Source organism: Capsella rubella, unplaced genomic scaffold, assembly GCF_000375325.1.
Source record: "Capsella rubella cultivar Monte Gargano unplaced genomic scaffold, Caprub1_0 scaffold_5, whole genome shotgun sequence".
Classification (NCBI taxonomy): domain Eukaryota; kingdom Viridiplantae; phylum Streptophyta; class Magnoliopsida; order Brassicales; family Brassicaceae; genus Capsella; species Capsella rubella.
Window position 1 is genome coordinate 5,397,273 of NW_006238919.1, and position 22,176 is coordinate 5,419,448.

General features: G+C 32.9%; 2 protein-coding genes across 2 annotated transcripts; one reads left to right on the forward strand and one right to left on the reverse strand.

The window, feature by feature from the left end:
* Positions 1 to 6,059: 6,059 nt before the first annotated feature.
* LOC17884975 (E3 ubiquitin-protein ligase ATL4) lies at positions 6,060 to 6,875 on the reverse strand. The gene has a single exon (XM_006293066.2). The coding sequence runs from the start codon at positions 6,827 to 6,829 to the stop codon at positions 6,305 to 6,307; it is 525 nt and encodes a 174-aa protein (XP_006293128.1). The 5' UTR covers positions 6,830 to 6,875; the 3' UTR covers positions 6,060 to 6,304.
* A 13,028-nt stretch (positions 6,876 to 19,903) lies between these two features.
* On the forward strand, positions 19,904 to 22,152 carry LOC17886474 (DNA-binding protein HEXBP). Its single transcript, XM_006291195.2, has 7 exons — positions 19,904 to 20,282; positions 20,565 to 20,681; positions 20,775 to 20,936; positions 21,035 to 21,190; positions 21,266 to 21,382; positions 21,499 to 21,804; positions 21,917 to 22,152. Exons 1-7 carry the CDS (start codon positions 20,016 to 20,018, stop codon positions 21,992 to 21,994), a joined length of 1,203 nt encoding a protein of 400 aa, XP_006291257.1. The 5' UTR covers positions 19,904 to 20,015; the 3' UTR covers positions 21,995 to 22,152.
* Positions 22,153 to 22,176: the final 24 nt, after the last annotated feature.

Genomic DNA, 22,176 nt, shown 5'->3' on the forward strand with positions numbered 1-22,176 from the left:
CCTTGAAAAATATGATATAAGTTTTGGATAACCGGTTGAAAAAAAAAATTGGTAGTTATATTTAATTGTCAAAATCTCAAAATATTGTACAAAATTCAACATTGGGACGTATAAATCTCTACTTTTGGACGATTATATAAAATTTTACATATATTAAAATAATATTTAGTTACATGTAAATGGTGTTATTTATTAAAAAAATATAAACTTGTAGGAATAGATACAAGACGGGAACTTATAATTCGAAAACAAACATTATCTGAATTATTTCTCATAGAAAAAAACATGATCAGATATAATTGTTATGAGACATGGTTATAAAGTTAAATTCGCTTTCAACTTTCAAATATAAAACTACGAGTATGATACGGGGACATGTAATTTAAATTGCTAAATTTAATTTCCACTTTCCTATTTATTTCAAATATTTAGACATGATATGACTGGTACAAGAAGATAACGTATACTTTAGATAACAAAACTACAATAAATCCATGTATTAAAAAAAACCTAAATCGTTAGAAAACAAAAAGGCTAAAACATGAATCTTTGAATTAAAGAAAGTAATGAGAAATAAAGATGAAACGGAAAGATCAATAAAATTAAAAATCGAACAAGGATTGTGTATGCTAGGATTACAGATAGTGCCTTGTGAATGAAAATGGTGGGAGCATGTGACTTAGATTGATAATTAGATTTTTATTAGTTTGATAAAAATAAATATTTAAACGAGGAATACGGGTATCCCGTCTAAATATTTTATCAAGTTTCTTATAATAAACATTGGCAACTGATTATGTTTTAAAAAGAAACGATTACGGGACAGAAATTTTATGACAGATAGAAGACGGGACGGGACGGGGCGGGGTGGGACGGGACGGTTCAGGACAAGACGGAAAGGAATAGGACGGGTTTTCCATTCTAAACTACACATAAAACAGTTCAAACTAAAGCCAAACCCAAATCCGATTTAACATCTCTAAGCAAACAGTGAAATATTTTGATTAGGTTAAAAAATAAACAAGTAATATCATTTATCATTTTCATTTAAATAATTTTAAAATTGTTTATGTAATACAATATCTATATTTTACAACTGTGTGTCTATATATAGTTGATCAAATAAACTCATATAACAAAATTTTACCAAAATAGCATCTACTTAACAAATCGTAATTTTGTAAAAATGTGCGGAATCACTAGTTGTTGTTATTTTCATACTCACAAACTCAAAACAAGAATAATTTTATCCTTAGTTCCTTACTATATGTGAATTAATTATCGATGTTTAAATTATTTTCCTACCAAAAAGAATAATTTCATTATTTGATTAAAAAAAACTTTAACTCAAAATATATTTTTTATTGATATGTTGTTTTACTACTATAATTTATTTATAAATAAAAAGTTTAAAAAAAAATCTAAAACTATAAGGATTACTTAAGTGTTATTGAAAAAGAAAAAATTTGTAAGCATCTGATTTGTAAGCATCTGAAATAACCTTAAAATTTTGTAATGAATATAGATTTATTAATTTGCAAACGAAACTGATTTGAAATTTTTTCATAAATTTTCTTTCTGTTTACATAATTTGATTAAATAAAATTATAAATTATTGTTAACTCATTTAAACATTAATAATTAATTCAGATGGTAGGGGTAAAATTAGAATTTTATTTTTTCTTTTGAAATTGTGGATATGAAACAACAATTTATTTTTTGAGGATTAAATCACAAACGTTAATTAGTATATGTATTTTTCATTCAACGAAAAAGTTCAGGTATTAAACATTAAAAAATAAACCAAATATTTTTTGGGTTTTCCCCTTTAAAGTTTGGGATTTAAAGTGTTTTATTCACCCACGAGAAAATAATAATATTATTATTTGAAAGGGGGAATTTTAAAAATACCCATTTTCCAATACCACTTTTTAAAAATACCCCTCTTTCTAATTTTATCAAAACGTCACTATAAAATTTGAAATTTATCAAAAAAATATGTGTAAGCTTATACTTATAGACACAAATTATCTTTATATGTATGCAAATTTATATATATATTTCATAAGTACCATATAAATACCTTTTAAAAACCTTTTAGATAATCATTTAAAAACCTTATAAAAACTTTGTAAACCTTTTAAAAACCTTATAAAATCCTTATAAATACCATTTAGAACCTTTTAAAAGCTTATAACTATTTGGATTTAGTCTCCCAGTAGTAATGATTATCTTGATGTACCTTATCAACCATATAAAAGTTTATAATTTTTCATATTTGAAAAGGGGTATTTTTGAAAATGGATAGAAGAAAGAGATATTTTTCAAAAGGGGTATTTCTCAAAAATTCTCTATTTGAAAAGATTTAAACTCTAATTTTTATAGCCGCACACACAAAATGGTTGACAACGACATTGCCGCCGCAAATGATGTTTCTTCCCTACTCTTTGCTGCATCTTTGCTTAGCAAACATGGGAAAACGGCCGATTCCCCCACAAACTATGTTACTTTATCGCATTCACACACATAACTTTGTCGCGTGCCTATAACTATATAAATTTGTATTAAATTTGAATTTTCTACATGGACAAAACAAATCTGGTCTAAACCCACAAATCTCTAAACGACGTTACTATTCCGTTAAGAGAAAGATGACTAGGATGCCACGTGGATGGAAAAGAAAAAATAAGGAAAAAATTAATTAGCCCAGGTTCGAACCAACTACCTTTCACACAACCTAGCAGATGTAATACCACTACACCTCCTTCTAATAATGATAGTTATCTAAATGGATATATAGATATACAATAAATACAAAATGACAAAACTAAAAAAGAAACTCATCTCTCTTTGCTGTCTCGATTTCTTCATCTCCTCTCCACCATCATCACTCGTTCAACTCCAGCGAGAAACTGAAAAGTTTTTCTCTTAATCAAACTTGAATATCAATTTTTATTTTTATTTTCCTTTTGCGAAATCCAGTTGAATCAAATCTGATATGATCAACCAAAGAAAACCCAGTTTTTAGTCCAATAAATTATATGTGATTAGGAGATCGGAGAAGAGAAAACAATTAAAGGTTTTACCCCATTGTTTTTAATTTTCATTCTAGATCTACGACACAGAGATCACATAAAGACCAAAATTCAGAGAAATAAACCAAAAAATAAGTTCATTAACAGATTTGAGAAACAAAAAAAATTAACTAGATGATGAGAATAAGAAAGCGAAGTCATTGGAAACATAAAAAAGTGAACGGAAGGTGACAGATTGATCGGAGAAGAAGAGTCGGCGATGCACCTATCTACTCGACCTAATCTATGAGAAACAGATAATCGTTATATATAAATGTATATTTGATTGTCATTGTACATATAATGGTGTTGGCACAGTTGGTACTACGTAAGCGATTTTGAGTAGGAAGTCAAGGGTTCGATTCTTAGATATGTATTTATTTTTTTTCTTTAATAATACGACGTCGTTTTGGTGTTATCAAATCCACGTGGCATCCTAGTCATCTTTCTCTTAACGGAATAGTAACGTCGTTTAGAGATTTGTTGGTTTAGATCAGATTTGTTTTGTCCATGTAGAAAATTCAAATTTAATACAAATTTATATAGTTATAGGCACGCGACAAAGTTATGTGTGTGAATGCGATAAAGTAACATAGTTTGTGGGGGAATCGGCCGTTTTCCCTAGCAAACATAGTGGGAAGAAATGGGCTGATGGTCATGGCTTTACTATAGTGGATTTGTGCATTGATTCTAGTCCTCGGCGGCAAGATATTTTCAAACATGTTTTCAAAACAAATCGACCTTCTAACCAAAGGAGAAATGATCATAATCAGCAGGAGACTATGAGTCGATGATAAAAATATATTATTTCTATCAATTTTCATTTTTTCTTCTTATAAATTTTATGTTTATTTTAATTTTATTTAATATGTTTTCTATGATCCGGCAAACCACCATTGTCGATTCAACAATATTGTGGAGTTTTAAGCCAAAATAAAATTTGAACCCTATAAATTTGTACTTTTACAGATTATTTGTTTTAAACATATTTTTATGTATTTTTATAAAACTAATTTGTTATAAAAATAAAAAGGTATTTGTAAATAACTAGGACATATATACCATACTGACTTAGCTTTGAAGTGGTTTCTCCGTGAACAGTGTCACCTTAAATCATTATTAGTCTTCATCATTTGCTCCCCTTTATTTTTGTAGGCGCCAGTCTTCTTCATATGGCCGCATTGCATCAATATGGATCAAATAATCCATTGGGTGTACATTCTAAGATGGATAAAATAGTTTTTACCCTTATTTTTGTGTCTCATCACTAAAGTGTGTTTCACTCGTTTTGCTACATTTCCTATGTCAAGCTCTCTATCTTGGTTAATGGTTCGAGATGTCCAATATTTTATAATATTTTTTCTTTTTTGAAAAATACTTTAAAAGTTTGAATCTCTAATTACTAAGGCTCGCACCGCTCGCCCTCCCACTTGAGTGAGCACAGATAAGCTCGACATCAAAATTGTTATCCAGTCATTGTTCACAATCGGTACGGTTCTCAAATTTAGTGAAAGAAATTCTCTCATTGTTGCAAAATTACTTCTTCGTTTTTAGAATATGTGAATTTGATGTCCAACGAACCGCCTCCTCTGGTGATGCTTTTTCCTCCGCTCTTCGAGTTCCCTCTACTCTCCTCATGTATTAAGTAAATATATCATTTTCTATGATTTGTTCTAGATAGTTTAAATTTTTATAAACATAAAATTTCAAGTGCCTCTTCTACCACGATTTCAATTGCGTTGATTTCAACCATTTGTATAAATATTTAGAAAAAGAAAATGAACAAACCATAGCAAGTTAGCAACTCTCTACGTTCAACATGATTCCTCATTAGGAAAAATGTCATTTAATCTACGAACTTACAAATTTAGGCCATTTAAACCACAAATTTTTTATGTGACCATTCAAAACATGAACTTGTCGTTGGCGTATTTATAACATCATCTTTCGTTGACCAAGCCTAAATAAACATAATATCCTCAAGTCCGTTAACAAAGGAGCTAGCCATCGTTAATTCAAAATTTTTAGTGAGAAAAAGGTCGTTTAAGGCTAAAAAGAAATCCCCAAATTGTGATTTAAGCGTCATAATCCAAAATTTTAAAATCCCTAATTTCTCATTTGGAGACTTCATTTTAGCTTTAAACAACATCGTTTCTCACTACTATATATGGATTAATGATGGCTAAATGTATGTTAGGTGTTATGTTAATGACGTAGAGGATATGATGTTCATTTTGTGTAGGTCAACGTAATATGAATAGATTCTTAATTCACATAATATAAATTCCAAAATTACGATAAGAGATCATATTGTGTCATCAGCAGAAATAAACAGCAAAATCAAACATCAAACATCTATATTAATATTTTTGAATCACTTTTCAAAATAAATCCTAGAGTTCCAAACTATTTACAAAGAATTCCATTGATATTTATTATTTATGTACAAATTTGAAACTAACAATAATCACTTTTAACAAATTTTCCATTAGTTACATTTTTGGTATATTTATGACAAATATATGATAATCTTTATGTTACAATTTATGGTAAATTTATGACAGTATTTCCGTAACTGATTATTATTAGTTTCAAAATTTTACAAAAATAATAAATATCAATGGAATTCTTTGTAAATAGTTTGAAACTCTAGGATTTATTTTGAAAAGTGATTGAAAAATATTAATATAGATATTTGATATATAATTTTGTTGTTTATTTCTGCTGATGACACAATACGATCTCTTATCGTAATTTTGGAATTTATATTATGTGAGTTATAAATATTAATTTAACAACTCATTAAAAGAAAAACACAAAATATAAAACATATAATTTAGTTTGATTTGATTTTTAGATTTTTAGGTATGAGAATATTTTTGTTTGTTTAGTTTTGCTTCATTCGTTCTCATCACAAGTATGAAATATACATTTCCACGATTATGAAACTTTAGACTGAAAGAATATATAGTAAAAAACGTATCATTAGAAAACTTATTAATCAACTTTAAACATTAATTTGAGAAAAAAGAATACACACTGGAATCACTAGAACATTTATATATACAATCAAATCAAATTGATTCGATTTTGTATAATTGACACCATTCTTATATATTTTCTATTAATCTACCCAATTCACCAACTACAATATTGATCTTTAAAAAAAATGAAATAAAATGTTTAAGAAAAAAAGAAAGTAAAAAAGGTAAAAAAGTAAAAAAAAAAGTTCAAGGAAGAAGATCATCGCCGAAGAGGTAAAGGAGTCGTTCAACAGCCCAACTAGGTTGGTTAACGGAAGAACAATCCGAGAACGACGGAAGCAACGGCGTTCGACAAAGCGGACAAGTACGGTGGTTATCATCATCATCCCCGCCGCAACCGCCGCCTCGACATACATAATCAACCCACCGGTCAATACAATCACGATGAAACACGTGAGTACAGTTCCTAAGCTCTCTAATTTCGTCGTTGTCTTCTAAATCTCCTAGACACACCGCGCACGTGTCGCTAATCGACGACGACGCGGGGGATCTCTCCACCGCGTCGCGGAAAGCTGTTATGGCTAGGCTTTCTTTAATGGTTTGAGATGAAACGGAAAGAGATAAAGATTTTGGTTCGGAAATAACAGATGATGATTGAGATCGGTAACGGAGGATACAGGCGAAGATCCATCGTAAAACCGCGATGACGACCGCGGTTTTGTAAAGAAGGTGGCTGATGATGAGATTAGTGTCTTCGATGAAGAATGTCATTGTAATGTTTTCTTGGTGAAGTGTTAAGAGAGAGAGGAGAAGAAGAGGGAGGAAGAGAGGTTTAGCATCATGTTCCCTTTATAAAGGAAAATTAAAGGTTGCTTTATAAAAAATTATAATGTTTATATATACTATTGTTTTAAATTTTATTTTTGCATTAGAAACTTTAGTGTCTTGTGTTTATCTTTTGTATCCTAAAATTTTAAATTATAGAGTTAAAGAATCTATGTATAAAAGTAAAACAATTAAACGTCTATTATATTGTTTTATCGGCTGTAGTATGTTGAAAAGTTAATCAGTCAAATAAAATGTGCTTTTTATCCATACAAAGATAAACAGTAAAATTGAAAATTCAAAGCATGGAAACTATTAACTAGTTGCAAATTGAAATAGAGTAAAAGGGAGAGAAAAAAAAAACTTGGATAAGATTTATGTTATTCAAAGTAATTAAAGTTTGGATAAGATTTTTGTTCGATTTATGTTATTTAATTAGCATTTATCCGACTAATTAAATAATAAATATAATCACTAAAAATTTGACTCGTCACAAATTTTATAATATATTATAATCCGGAGCACCATTTTTATACTTGTAAAACAAATTTTCAATAGAAATCGAACTAAAATTACATTTAAAAGAAAAATCAATTTACACCTGTTTTGTAAATTTAAATTTTGGTTTACACATATACTAAACTCTCTCTCTCTATATATATATATATATATGAAATTGAATATATTTATAAGTTGAATACAAACCCAATTATGTAAAGGTGAATCTTATTAATTTGGGTGAAGAAATGAAAATCTAAAAAAATCATCAAGGGTGAAGACAGTTGTGAGCAACTAAAGAGAAGGTGACGTTGTGATGTTAGGTTAGTGCCGTTCATGTGTCCACGACAGTCTTTGCTAGTCTGGCTTTTGCATTGCATTGCATGATAAGGACGGTTGGGAATAAAAGACGATCGTCGTAATCACTTTTACCAAACCACCCAAAAAGAGAAACATAATATTTTACAACACAAGGACATGCAAAAACATTTTGATGTAACATATCTATTTATTATATATCATTATCGTTGGGGTTCTCTTTTAGGAGCCATTGGTCACATAAGCCTTTAAAATTTGTTTAGTACATTTGTGGCTTATTTGCCTTAACGATTACGGCTTGCTTTGTTTTACATTTCACATAAATTTTTGGGTTTTCTTTTAGTTTTTGTTAGGCCTGCGACATCGGGTCGGGTCGGATAATACGGATCGGGTATTCGGGTAATTTGGAATTTGAAAAACGTTTTCGAAAATAACCGAACTACATAATGGGTCGGGTCAGTTTGAGTATCGGGTTTTTTCGGTTACTTTTTTTCTTACCAAAATGAACCAAATGTTTAAGATTCTCGGTTAGATTAGTAAAATCGGATCAAAAATCTTGGTTAAATGTGGTAATTTCGGTTAATTCGGTTAATTTGGTTATATCGGATCGGTTATTTTGATTAATTTCGGATAAATACGGATAACTTCGGATAACCGATCGGGTAACGGATTGGTAACCGACTGGAATTTATTAATCCTTCCGATCGGTTATCTCTGGTTAACCGAAACCGAACCAAAAACCGAAAATCTCGGTTCGGGTCGGTTTGGTATTTTCGGGTCGGATACTAATCCCAGGGGTAATTTTTGTTACAAAAGTTAGAATGATTAGACAAGTCAAATTCGAAAATGTGGAAATAATTAAAATATTTATGAGATTTTTCATTAGAGTTTATTATATATTCAGGCTTACGTTGCATTTCATTAATTTATTTAAATGTTCTTACGTGGCATCTTTAATGAAATTTAAATATTGAATTAGAGTTCTATAACGTAAAGGCTAATACGAGTAGCGCGTTAATTAGTTAGTTAAAATAATAAATTTGTGATAGACATCAACCCATTAATAGCACAGTAGTAGTGGTTCTGCTTTTTGTTTTTTTTTGTTTTACAGTTAAGAAATTTCACGTAAGCATATATATCACTATATTTAGATGTAAAAACTACGATGATGGTGTAAAAGGATTGATTGTTATACTTTTGAATCAGATAGTGCTGAGTTTATCGCAATGGTGTAAAACTATCAAGAGTGACGAGCTTTCTCTAACATGTTAGTTGAATTCTTTGTGTTACGTGCGTATTTTTCTTCATTTTTTAAACTAAGATTTCACATTCTTGTAATTCAAAAGTGGATTGTCTTGCTCGTTCTTTCAGATCACTTGATTTTAAAGTTTCTTTTGTAAACGATTTTTCCTTCCTGGTTAGGTTACTAATCATAGAACAATATTTTAATTAATGTGTGGTTGACAAAAAAAAAACCCTACCATGATGCATGCAATGAAGTATTACTAGGATATAAAAAAGACAAGAACAAATCATAACAGAAAATAAATATTATTATCGTTATAACGGTCACAAAATATAAATATTATTTTTGTTATAAGAATTTTATTGTAACAAAAGCAATATAAATTCTAATATATTACAATAAATCGTTTCAAATCCAAGTAAATTAAAATAACAATTGTCACGATTTCTAATGTTAACAATTCGTCATAATTAAATACGAAAAAGACACAATTAGTTACGGAATTACTGTCATAAATATACCATAAAATGTAACATAAAGATTATCATATATTTGCCATTAGTTACATTTTACGACCAAAATATAGTCTCGAATTTGACATACTTAGCAAATCGATTATAATCAGACAATCATCACAATTTGGTATTTTATTTGCGACTCTAGAGTTATAGAACGATTATTAAACTTTATTATAATGATCATGGTCCTTAATTAGGTTAAGGAACTAGACAAAACCTTTCCACATGCACATGAGTACATGACACATGTTGTCGTCGACTACCAAAAACGATCGTTAAACTTATAAAAAGACAAGATGGTCCCAATCTGACACATCAGTTTCCTAACTATCTTACTCAGATTCCATTTACTTGTAAAGTTTCAAACTTTCATGTCAAAATGCTCGTATAAATCTAATATATGAAGAAAAAATATAAACCAAAGATAAATAAAAGCATATTGCAAATGTCCAAAATCTTCCACACTATTGCATCATTGACAAAAATTGTTTTCGATTAAACAAATTGGATACAATGTTTTGACTCTAATACAAATGGCCTGACCAGAGAAAGGGAAGAAACAACATGATCATAAGATTTTGGTAGAAGATGGAAGAAGTAAAAATTTGAGATACCAAGTTAAGTATATAGTATTGACTTTCACTACAAGAAAACACGCGTATTGCTAGGGAAAAATGCCTAGCGTATTCCTCGCAATACGTTAATCGCAAGGGAATTGCGAGAAACGACTTTTCCTCGCAAATCGTGACTCGCAAATTGTAACGCTCGCAATTCACTCGCAAAATTTGCGAGGTATTACATGTCTCGCAAATTCCCTAGCAAATTGCGAGTAACTCATTCCTAGCACTTTTATCGCTATATTTGCGAGGGTTTACATGCCTCGCAAAGGGCGTAGCAAATTTGCGAGGGCTGGCTTAGTTGCAATTTACTTGCAAAATTACTGTCTTGCAATTCCCTCGCATATGTTGCGAGGCTTTCACAAATGTTTGGTTCCTTGCAATTGGTTAGTATACAGACCAAATCATCACTTATGCTATGAATCTAATTGAAATTAGAAACTGAATTATGATTTAAATTTACTTGCAAACTGAATTATGATAAAATGAAAAATAGAAATTAGAAACTGAATTATGATAAAAGTCATAGGTTTAGGTTTACAAATTTACAATCATGAAAATCAAAAACTAAAGTTCATCATATCAACTTGGTCAGAGGAGGTTCCATTGTGGTCAAGAGTTCAAGTCCATAGCAGAGGAGGTTCCAATGTGGGCAGATGCAGTGGCAGCCTCAGTCTGATTTGTCATGTCAGCCCCGGTCTGGTTTGTCTCTGTCGGTCCAGCTGGGTGTCCAGATCGAAACCTTGCAGCAAACTCTGGATCCTTCTCAGCAAAGTAATCAAAATAAGCTTGCAAGCAATTAACCTTCTCAATACTCTGCTGAAGAAGAGCTTCAGTTGCTGCTAGCTTTTCCTTAAGCACCACCGGATCATCGTCAGCTGGAGCAGGAGGTGCACCAGTATGGGCTGAAGCCGCTTCAGCTTGCAAAGAACCAACTCCATAAATTCTGTTCTTCTTCTTTGGGGCAACCTGGCAACAAAACAAAGAAACTGTAATTACCAACACAAAACAGAACTGAGAAGACACAAATGCTTCTAACTTTAAATCCGAGAAAAGAAAAAACACAACTGAGAAGTCTATGTGCTACTACAATACAGAACATGCCTAAGTTACATAGAAAAGAAATACAACACATACAATACAAATGTTGGTGACAAGCTACTAACAAATTAACAACAATACAAAAGCTAACCATAGAAAGAGAATGAAAGAGTAATTAAAGTTGAGTGGTACCTCGGCAAATATCTTGTTTTTTACATAAACGGGCAACCCTGGAGAAGAAATAGGCACGGTCCTTGTAAGATTCATAATCTTTTTCTTCTAAATTGGGAAAGGCTTCACGTATCTGCGAATCAAATATCCTACACTCAAAAATTATTATGTCAATGTCCATAAAGAAGTTTAAATACACAGTAAAAAATCAATATTAAATTAAATCCAAATTTTGTACCTCTCGAAAGATTGGATGTAATCCAAATTACGCAAGATGTAATTGTGAGCTGCTCGACAATAGGCATGATCTTCCCACCAAACTTCTTTCAACTTTCCAGCAAGTCTTCCTATCTGTGCAAAGACATCCGGGACATCAGGAACATTATAGGTTTGTGCAACACCTCCGTCGTCATATCGTCGAGGACGAGTTTTTTTTGTTCTCACGGAAGGGCTAAAGTAGTAAGATGTAAAATGGGAAGTTTCCTCCGTTAGACTTCCGGCGACTATCGATCCCTCAACTCTTGCAAGATTTTTCGCCTTTCCTTTCAGAGACTTCATAAACCGCTCAAACGGATACATCCATCGAAATTGCACAGGTCCACCAAGAGCTGCTTCATGTGGTAGATGGATTGGGAGATGTTCCATCACATCAAAAAATGAAGGTGGAAATATTTTCTCCAAGTTGCAAATCAACACCGGGATATTATCATCTAGCTGCTGAATGCCGTCCCAAGACAATGTTCGGGTGCATAGGTCTCTGAAAAATGCTCCGATACCTACAAAGGTTATGTAAAATGAGTTAATAAGTTAATCAAATAATATAGTTAATTCATCATACGTAAAAAATAACACTGGTACATAAATGAATTAATTAAGTATACTATTATTAGCTGCAATAGCTTCATGAACATGTATTGGCAGAAGCTCAAGAAACACAAATGGCAGTAACCGCTACATGAAGACATGACAATCATGGCTCTTCATACCTGAGAATTTTTGGCTTTGCTCAACACATCTAGAAAATTTTGAAACATAACCATCTGGGAACTTCACTTCTGATGTAATCCACTCGAACAACGCCTTCTTAGCATCTGCGGTCAATCGAAAGTTCGATACTGGCATTTTTCCATTTCTCGTAAGATGTAACTCGACCCTTGCACATATTTCCACCAAGTCCAACCTTGACTTCATATTATCCTTTGTTTTACCCTGAACATTCAAAAGTGTGTTAATGATATTATCAAAAACGTTTTTCTCGATATGCATCACATCCAGGTTGTGCCTCAAGAGGAGATCTTTCCAATACGGAAGCTCCCAGAAAATACTCTGTTTGTGCCAATTGTGAGTGCAGGTGTATCCGTCTGGCATATTCGCTGGGGTGTGCCAATTACCTCCAACTTTACATGTCTCCTGAGCACCATAATAATCGATCTGTTCTAACAAATAATTGCCAGAAACATAGCTCGGTGGAGGAACACGCACAACTTTATTCTTTCTAAACCACTTCTTGTTCTTTCGGTACGGATGATGCAGAGGAAGAAACCTACGATGACAATCAAACCAACATGGTTTTCGTCCATTCTTAAGCTGAAACGCATCAGTTCGCTCCATACAATATGGACATGATAATCTTCCATGAGTTGTCCATCCAGATAACATTCCGTATGCAGGAAAGTCACTAATCGTCCACATTAGCACTGCCCGCATATTGAAGTTTTGTTTCTTTGAGTAATCAAACGTTTGAACCCCTTCGTTCCACAACTGCTTCAGCTCATGAATCAGAGGTTGCAAGAATATATCGAGTGCTCGCTTCGGATGCTTAGGCCCTGGCACTAAAATACTCAACCATAGAAATTCGCTTTGCATACACATATCTGGAGTAAGATTGTATGGCGTTAAGATAACCGGCCACAAAGAATATTGCCTCCCAGACATACCAAATGGGCTGAATCCATCTGTACACAAACCAAGATAAACATTCCTACACTCTTGAGCAAAGTCAGGATATACCGTTTGAAAATGTTTCCACGCCTTCGCATCCGAGGGATGTGTAATTTCTCCATTTGCAGTGGAATGTTCTGCATGCCACCTCATTGCTGCTGCAGTCCTCTTTGATTGGTATAAGCGTTTTAATCTATCAGTGATTGGCAAGTACCACATACGTTTGTATGGAACCCGCGTCCTTCCTTGAGTATCCTGATATCTCGGCTTCCCGCAAAACCGACATTCCTGCAACTTTTCATCATCTTTCCAGAAAATCATGTAGTAGTCAACGCATACATCAATCATTTCAGATGGTAACCCAAGACCTGAAACCAACTTTTGGATTTCATAGTAATTCTCAGCCGATAAATTATCTTCTGGCAAATATTCTTTGATTAACTCAGCCCATGAATCCATGCAAATTTCACTTAAGTTATTATCAGCTTTAATTGTCATCATCCTAGATGCCAATGATAACTTAGAATGCCCTTCTCTACATCCATCGTAGATAGGTTGATTTGCAGCATCTAACATATCATAAAAACGTTTCGCATCTACGTTGGGTTCTTCTGTACTACTCTCAACAAAAGCAGGATTACTTTCAGGAAATGCATCATTAACCATATCATAGAATCTATTTTCTTGGTTAAACCCATGAAAACCAAATTGATCATATTCTTGATGCCCATAATTTTCATAATTACTAGGTTGACCAACAACATTATGCGTACTACTTCCAGCATTATCGCTACAACCCTCTCCATGACGAAACCATACATAATAGTTAAGCATAAACCCTCTATTATAAAGATGTTTCTTCACTAGATTAAACTCCAAGTATTTTTCATTTACGCACTTACGACATGGACAGAAAATTGTACCGTTATCACGAGCAAAAGGTTGGTTTGTTGCTTGGTACATGAACCCCCGTAAACCATCGCAAAATTCTCTCGTCACATCACCGGTCTCCGGATCTCTATGATTGTACATCCATCGTCGTATTGTGTATATCTCATGCTCTCTACTTCCAGCCATTTTTTCAAATGGCTCACTTTGGAGAACTTTTTCTTTCTAGAATAGCTTTGTGTTTTGCAAATGTTTGAGTTATGATTTCAGTTCAACATGGATTTGCTATTTATAGGGGGAAAAAACGCGATGCTATGGAGTTGCTAGGGAAAATTGCGAGGCTCTTACAAGGGAAAGAGTGTTGTCTCACAATTTCCAACAAATCTGCGAACTATATCCCGACAACAATGTCAAACGATGTAAAAAGTTTTCGCCTAACTTTCGCTACGGAATTGCTAGATATTTGCTAGACGTTTGCGAGAGAAAGAGAATCTTGTCTCACAATTTCCAACTCAAGTTTGAACTTTATCCCGACAACTCTGTCAAAGTCATTTAAAATGTTTTCGCCTAACTTTGCTACGAACTTGCTAGGAATTCTGCTAGGCAATTGCAACCAACTCGCGAGGGATTTATCCGGTTTTCGAGAACATCTGCCATATCATTTAATAAGTTTGTTGCCTAGTTATTATCTCGTAATTTAGCTACTACTTTGCGAGGATTTTTTGTGACCTAGCAATGTGGTTGCATGTGCCTCGCAATTTTGCGAGGATCTTTTCCCTAGCAAACTTGCGAGTATTCTACGAGGCGCGTCGAGTTGCTCGCAAAAGTCTAGGTATAACGTCGCAAATTTGCTAGGCATTGTTTCCCTAGAAAATTTTCCTCGCAATACGCGTGTTTTCTTGTAGTGTTTTGAGGAGAACCAATTCTGAAGTAGCTATATATAAAAAGGCTGCATAGTGCATATAGATATTGACGCCTATAATTAACCAATTTTTCATTTTTTATGAAATCATTCATGCACAAAATTACCGTTTTTAGATTTTATTTATGTAGAAAATAAAGTAGATGTGGCAATATGCGTTAGTGATACAACTTTGATCTTGGATAAATATTAGTTCTTTGTATTTTATCTATGTATTTACGTTTACCTTATTTTGATAAAAAAAAAATTATAGGTGTTCTAGATTTTTATTTTTAAAATATAAATATTATTAGTTTATTTATGGTTAACTAATTCGTTCAATTGTTGATTTTAAGATTTGATTAAAAATAAGAGTTTTTTTTATTTATTTTATATTTTCCGTAAATCTATCAAATTCTTGACGGCTTCAAAACATGTCTTTATCAATTTTTCGGATCGATCTATTGATTAAGTTGATTATCATTGCTTCCGTGCACTCCATTAGTTCGCTAGGTTGAATTTGTTACATTGCAAACATTCATTAGAATGTTACATTTTATTTATCTCTGCGTGAATTGGATCGACAATGTACTAAACGATCTTAGGTAGCATATATAGTCACAAAAAGATGCATGTTCGTTGAACGGGTGCTTTTGTTTCACTTGAGTCCGACTTGATCGATTGACGAACGGTCTATTTAGTATGTGACAAACTGAAATCTTTTTTATCAATTGATAACTAGTTCAAATTTGATTAAGCCTACGATATGTTTATAATCCATTGCAGAAAATAACAAAAGATGTATTAGAAAAAAATATGAGAAAACTAGAAGACATTCTATGAAAATGTCATTTTTGCTCAAGAAAATTTGATAAAAATTCAATATTTATTGTACATATAATATACGATCATAGAAACAACCAATAATATATCATATCAATAAAAGAAAATGAAAAAGAGTAAGAGAACCAGATACATTGATTTTCAAAAGACAAATGAGAGAAAGTATCAATCTAAAGCTTTGAGGGGATTACAAAGGCCCCATGTGAGATATGATCTTCTTCTTTTTATATGCTTTGGTTGGTTGACTAAAGACTTTGCGTCGACATCCCCACTAACCCTTTTGAGTATTACAACGACTCTTTTCTAATGTGTGGGTCTCTCAATATCTATTTGTAAGACTATGAGAAGTAAACTCATATCTCAAAGATATAGCTTTACCTCTCTTATCACCACTAGCTAGTCCAAGACAGACTCCAAAGACACTTGTTCTTTTCTTTTCCTTTGTTTTTTTGATTTCTTTGATCTTTTTGGTACTTAGAGAGACATTTTCTTCTTGTTAATTGAAATCAAGATTAGGTGAGTAAATGCATGCATCTACGTAGTATGAATCTCACGTTATCTTAACCACTCCCATCATATTTCAAAAGGAAAGTTTCAAGACATATCATTTTCAGGCACGTTCTTAACTTGCAATGCTTTTTGTTATTTTTAAGAAACTGAGAAATCAAACAACTGAAGAAAAGAAGAAGAAAATTGAAAGCATTGAAGACCGTGGGGAAGAAAAGAGAGACAATAAAACATATAATTTTTTTTTTAATAAATCTTGAAGGTTCTTTATCTTTTTTTTTTTTTTAAAACGGACCTTTTTATTGATTACTAGTCGGTTGTCCGCGCTATGCGCGGGAGTTTATTATGTTGTTTATGAGTAATTGGTTCGTATTTTATTTTCTACTTCTTTTTTTCACTATACCATACTTTACTTTTTTAAAACTTAGATTGTGTTTTTATAGAAAAACTATTGAGTTTTAGCTTCATTAGTTTTTGAGAAATTAAGTGTGTATAGTATAAGTCGAAGTGTGGGCGTAAACGGAAGTGCGGTGAAAAATCATTGAGAAACGTGTGCTATTAGGGTTTCCACCAAATATAGATCTAGATGTTAATATTTTGTGCCTTTTATATGTTGGCATGAAATTTGAACATGATTTGTGGGTTTCGGGCGGATTGTTGTATTTTTAATTGTTTACATTATCTCTTTATATATTGTCATAATTTATTTTTTTGTTTTATGTTTTTCTTTTTTGGATTTGTCGTAATTATATCTCGTAATGATCATTTTTATACTATTATATATTTGTTTCTGATTTTATGTTACATAGATTTTTTTTGTTTTTTTTTTTTTTTTTTTTTTTGATAAACCCTATCGGCTGATCCGGTCAGCCCCGGTAGAAACGCACCGAAGTGCTTCAGAGTGGACTTCTCCCCAAAGGGCCACCACACTGTCTATCCCGAGTTTGGAATGCTTTCTGACTAATGCCAGGGAGTAGTCAGGCCGCCTGCATTTCTGACTACCAGGTAACCAATTGGGCCAAGGCCCAACTGACAGACTTCCCACACAACAATGATTTTTGTTTTCAGGGTGGATCGAACCTGGGTTAGTTCCTTCCAACCTTTCCCCAATTTTCCCTTACCACTGGACCACTGCTGTGCGGGCTTTTTTTTGTTTTTCATATGGAACAATTTTTAAATTTAACATATTAGTATAATTTACTTTATATTTAGTTTATTTCATTTAATAATGTTTTTAATTTTAATTTTTCAATTTTTATGAAATATAGTTAATTTTTTATTTTGTTTATTAGTTTAACATATGTGTTGTATTGGAAACATATAGTTAAATTCATATTGGAAATTTTTAAGGAAATATTATTTTTATTTTTACCTTTTTATATGTTTATAAAAAATAAGAATTCATGTTTCGGTCCGACCTATCTCACTTATGTTAGAAAATGTTTTGAGACATAAATTAGATAGATTTATATTCTCAAAATTTCTTACTTTTTGTTTTACTCCCATTAAATCCCATTATGTTTAGGTTTATATTGTGTAAATATAATCATATATATATATATATATTAAACATTCACTAAAAACTATAATCTATTATTTATATATTTGTTAGTATAATCAATAATTAGTAAGTTTTTTTTAACTCTTAATCAATTATCTTTTTTAGTTTTATAATGTATAATATAAAAAAAAGACCTTATATATTCATTTTGGAAAAACTTATTTACATAGGTTTAAATATTAAAATTAAATGATAAAATGGTATAATTAATTTTAAAAATTAAATAATAAAATGAGGTGAATGATGATGTGGCTAAGGAGAAGAGAGAAAAAGTTAACTTTATATATATAGATACCCCTAATTGGGCTGTGGCTTAAGTTACAAATGAAAACAAAGGCAAATACAAATTAGCTTTCGCTATCGCTGAGAAAGAGACTCATATCGTATTGACACCGCGTTGCAGAAACTCATGTCATGAACCACGGCGAATGCGAGATCCACCGCTTTGCGGCGAAACAAAGTATCTAGTAAACAGGCAAGAAGCATCTGACCCCCCATTCCGTTCCTTTTCCCTCGATCCACCAACCCTCCACAAATTTTCCGACATGACCAAACTCCAACAATGCAGCTCGTTGTTGACAGCTCCTTGACCAAGCAAGCCGACAACTTCGGATATAACCTCAGTTTCCCAGTTTTGACGCAACACCAACTCGCCGAACTAAATCTCTTCTAACCGGCCCACATGAAGCAAGTCACGGCGGCAACTGGGGCCGATGGCTCAACGAAAACCCAGACGCCTTGAATCCATGACAGCCAGCAAGTGTTGACCTCCAAGGCGATTCAGCAACCCACCCTCTCCTTCATTGACTTCCGCCATACATCCATTGTCGAGACGACGGTTGAGCCATGAGAGAGCCGCTACACCCACCGGCGTCTTCAAACCGGAGGCACCAAAGCAACACACTTCTACCGGCACTGCAGATCTGAATCCACGTCAATGAAAGAGAGATCCAATCCTAAGGCAACGGAAAAGAGATCTAGTCCACCTAAGCAATCACTAGCAACCAAAGGGGATGCAAAGCAAGACCACCAGAGCAGATCTGGATATGTGATTGAGAGAGTTTAGGAGAGAGAAGAGAGAGTTTAGGAGGAACGATTGTCCTTCACTCTTTATTCTTTTCTTTCTTTTAAATCTTGAAGGTTGATCCGGTCGTTCCGATAGGAATGCACCGTAGTGCAAATTTAATTTAGCAGGCGAAATATAATCATATCTAGTTAGTAGAATAAAAAATAATTGACTAACTTCATGACATATTCCTTATGTTATATAGTCGAAGCGAGGAGACCATTTGACGGTTTTCGAGGAGACAACATATACCACATAGGAGCGTAGTCGAAGGAGGAGATCAATCATCGAAGAAAGTGAATAAGAAACGAATTCGACAGAGTCGCTGTTGTTGGAGAAATCGAGAAGAGAAGAGCGGAGAAGAGAACGACCGACAATTCTAATTTTCTTTTTTAACTTTAACGTTTCTAATTATTGTTTCTATTTTTACAACTGATGTTAAATCGGTTAAAACCAAAAATTATTAGATCAGATAATCTGTTTAAGTGAATATGAATCGGATAGTGTGTTTGGACCGATAATATCCGATTTTTTAAACACTGGTATTGATTTTCATTTAAATAAAATGTCAAAACAGAAGTGTGGCATTATTGATCAAAATTTTTGCTTCTGAGACTTTCCCTCTCTATTTGCAACCTACAAGACATAAAACACTCTATAATGTAACAAAATGTTTCATCACAAAATTAATTACACATGGTTTAAAAAAATCTGCATAGACATGACTATAAACACATGTCTGAAATTTATCTGGTTAGTTGGTAAAAAAAAAAAAATATATATATCCGGTTATAGTAAACCGGTTAAGACTTGACTTATCCGGTTCTTGTCAAATTGAAATTTGCTTGTAATTAAACCATATAGTATACCAACCCGATAAATAAAAAACCTACGCCGTATCATAGAAAACAAAAAGAACAAAGAAATCAAAACTTCTGAACCAAATCATTCGAAAATTTTTCTCAATCCGATTTCTAGGTTTAGAAATTTGGAATTAAGGGTTTAATCACTTAGTCATGCCGAAGCGTAAAGGTAAAAGCTTTGTTTTTGATGACGGAGAAGACGAGAACAGAGAAGATTCAGTAACAGATGATGATGAGGGTAATGAAGATCTTAGCTTGAAGATATTAGAGAAAGCTTCATCGAGGCGTGACACTGGGAACAATGTTGATTCTGGTGTAGTTAGTACTGTGATAGTTAATGGAGGAACATCTAAGATTAAAAGCTCTGAGAGTTGTAAGAAGATGAAGAAGAGAAAGAAGTTAGAAGCTGCTCATGAAATTGTAAGTAGGAACGTTTCTCTTGCTCTATCATAGCTTTAGATTAGTCAAAGTTTGAAGCTTTTTGATCTTTTGATTTAGCCCATTGTGTGGAAATAACAAAGTTTGATGCTTTTTGATTGTTTGATTTAGCCCATTGTGTGGAATGAACAAAGTTTGATGCTTTTTGATTGTTTGATTTAGCCCATTGTGTGGAATGAACAAAGTTTGATGCTTTTTGATTGTTTGATTTAGCCCATTGTGTGGAATGAACAAAGTTTGATGCTTTTTGATTGTTTGATTTAGCCCATTGTGAGGAAAGACCAAGATGAGGTGAACATGGTGGAGGGTATTGTAAAAGATGAAGAGGTTGAGACATTTGCTGAACCAACACCTAGCAATTTGGTTATGAACAAGCTTCTTGTGAGTTGATTGAATTTTGTTACTCTTATATCTTAAAACTGTGTAACTGGTCTGTGATGATGACTATATTGTTGGGTTCTTGTGTTATTTCAGCGTGGAGCAAGATACTTTGACCCTCCTGATGCAGGTTGGGTGAGTTGTTATAGTTGTGGGGAGAAAGGTCATATAACTATCAATTGTCCGAGTCCTATAAAGCGTAGAAAGCCTTGTTTTATATGTGGGAGTTTGGAACATGGTGCAAAGCAATGTTTAAAGGTGCGGTTTTTAAGTTTGATGGTAGGACATTGAAGTTTCAGGACTAGTCTTTTTGGTTGGATAGGATTGCTAGAGTAATTTTTTGCTAATTTCCACAGGGACATGATTGTTATATATGCAAAAAAGCTGGACATCGAGCTAAAGATTGTCCGAATAAGTACAAAAGCAGGTCTAAAGATGTATGTTTAAGATGTGGAGACTTTGGACATGACATGGTTTTGTGCAAGTATGAGTATTCTCAAGAAGATTTGAAGGTAACTTTGCTTATGATTTCTTTCTTACAACTGTTCTTATTTTCTCATTGTTTGCTGATCATATGCTTTGGCTAGGATATACAATGTTATGTCTGTAAAAGCTTTGGCCATCTATGTTGTATCGAACCTGGTGATTCACTGTCATGGGCTGTATCTTGTTACAGATGTGGACAACGGGGTCATACCGGACTGGTAAGTTTTTCAGATTCTGATTTTGAATTAGCCACACCGTCGAATAAGTTAAACAGAATGACCTCTATTCATTTTAGTTAGAAAAAGCTATCTAAGTATTATAATTGTCTCTCTAGGCATGTGGTAGACACTACGATGAAAGCAATGAAAATGATTATGTCAAACCATCATACTTCAAGTGTGAGGAAGAAGAGCATTTTAAGCGCGACGCATCTTATTCATCCCGCGTACGCTTTCAAGAAAACAGTAGGGAAGCCAGTGAACGCTTTGGGTGTGGAGAAGAAGGGCATTTCTCGCGTGAATGCTCGACTTCGTCGAGAATAATAAGCACTTCACAGGGCAGAGACTCACAGCGTTTATGCTACAAATGTAAACGAAGAGGCCATTTTGCTTGTGAATGCCCCAAGTCCTCCCAGTACCAGGTAGTAGCTTTATTTCTCTCTTTCTCTACATCTGTTGCTTTGAGCTCTTCACTTATTTCCTTACTCTCATGTTATTCACTTTTGTAAAGAATCTTTGATTTTATCTTTTCAGGATAAATTGGATACATATCTAACAAGAAACTCCAACTTAATGCAGAGCATCGACCAATTAGTCAATGATTTCATTTGAGTCCAATTGTTATTATTTGTTCTTTTATTCAGATTTGTTTTACAACTAAATATATGTTCTAAGCTTAAATAAACATGGCTCCAATCCTAGTATAATATGAATCCTGTTAGAATTTTAAGCTGAGTTAATAATAGTTCAATAGAGTATAGCTTCATGAATACAATAATTTTTGTAAAACTTTT

Coding starts and splice junctions, on each gene's coding strand:
- LOC17884975 (XM_006293066.2), bottom strand. CDS start 6,829: ATGACATTCTTCATCGAAGACACTAATCTCATCATCAGCCACCTTCTT.
- LOC17886474 (XM_006291195.2), top strand. CDS start 20,016: ATGCCGAAGCGTAAAGGTAAAAGCTTTGTTTTTGATGACGGAGAAGAC. Junction 20,682..20,774: donor TGGTTATGAACAAGCTTCTT/GTGAGTTGATTG, acceptor GTGTTATTTCAG/CGTGGAGCAAGATACTTTGA. Junction 21,805..21,916: donor CCAAGTCCTCCCAGTACCAG/GTAGTAGCTTTA, acceptor TTATCTTTTCAG/GATAAATTGGATACATATCT.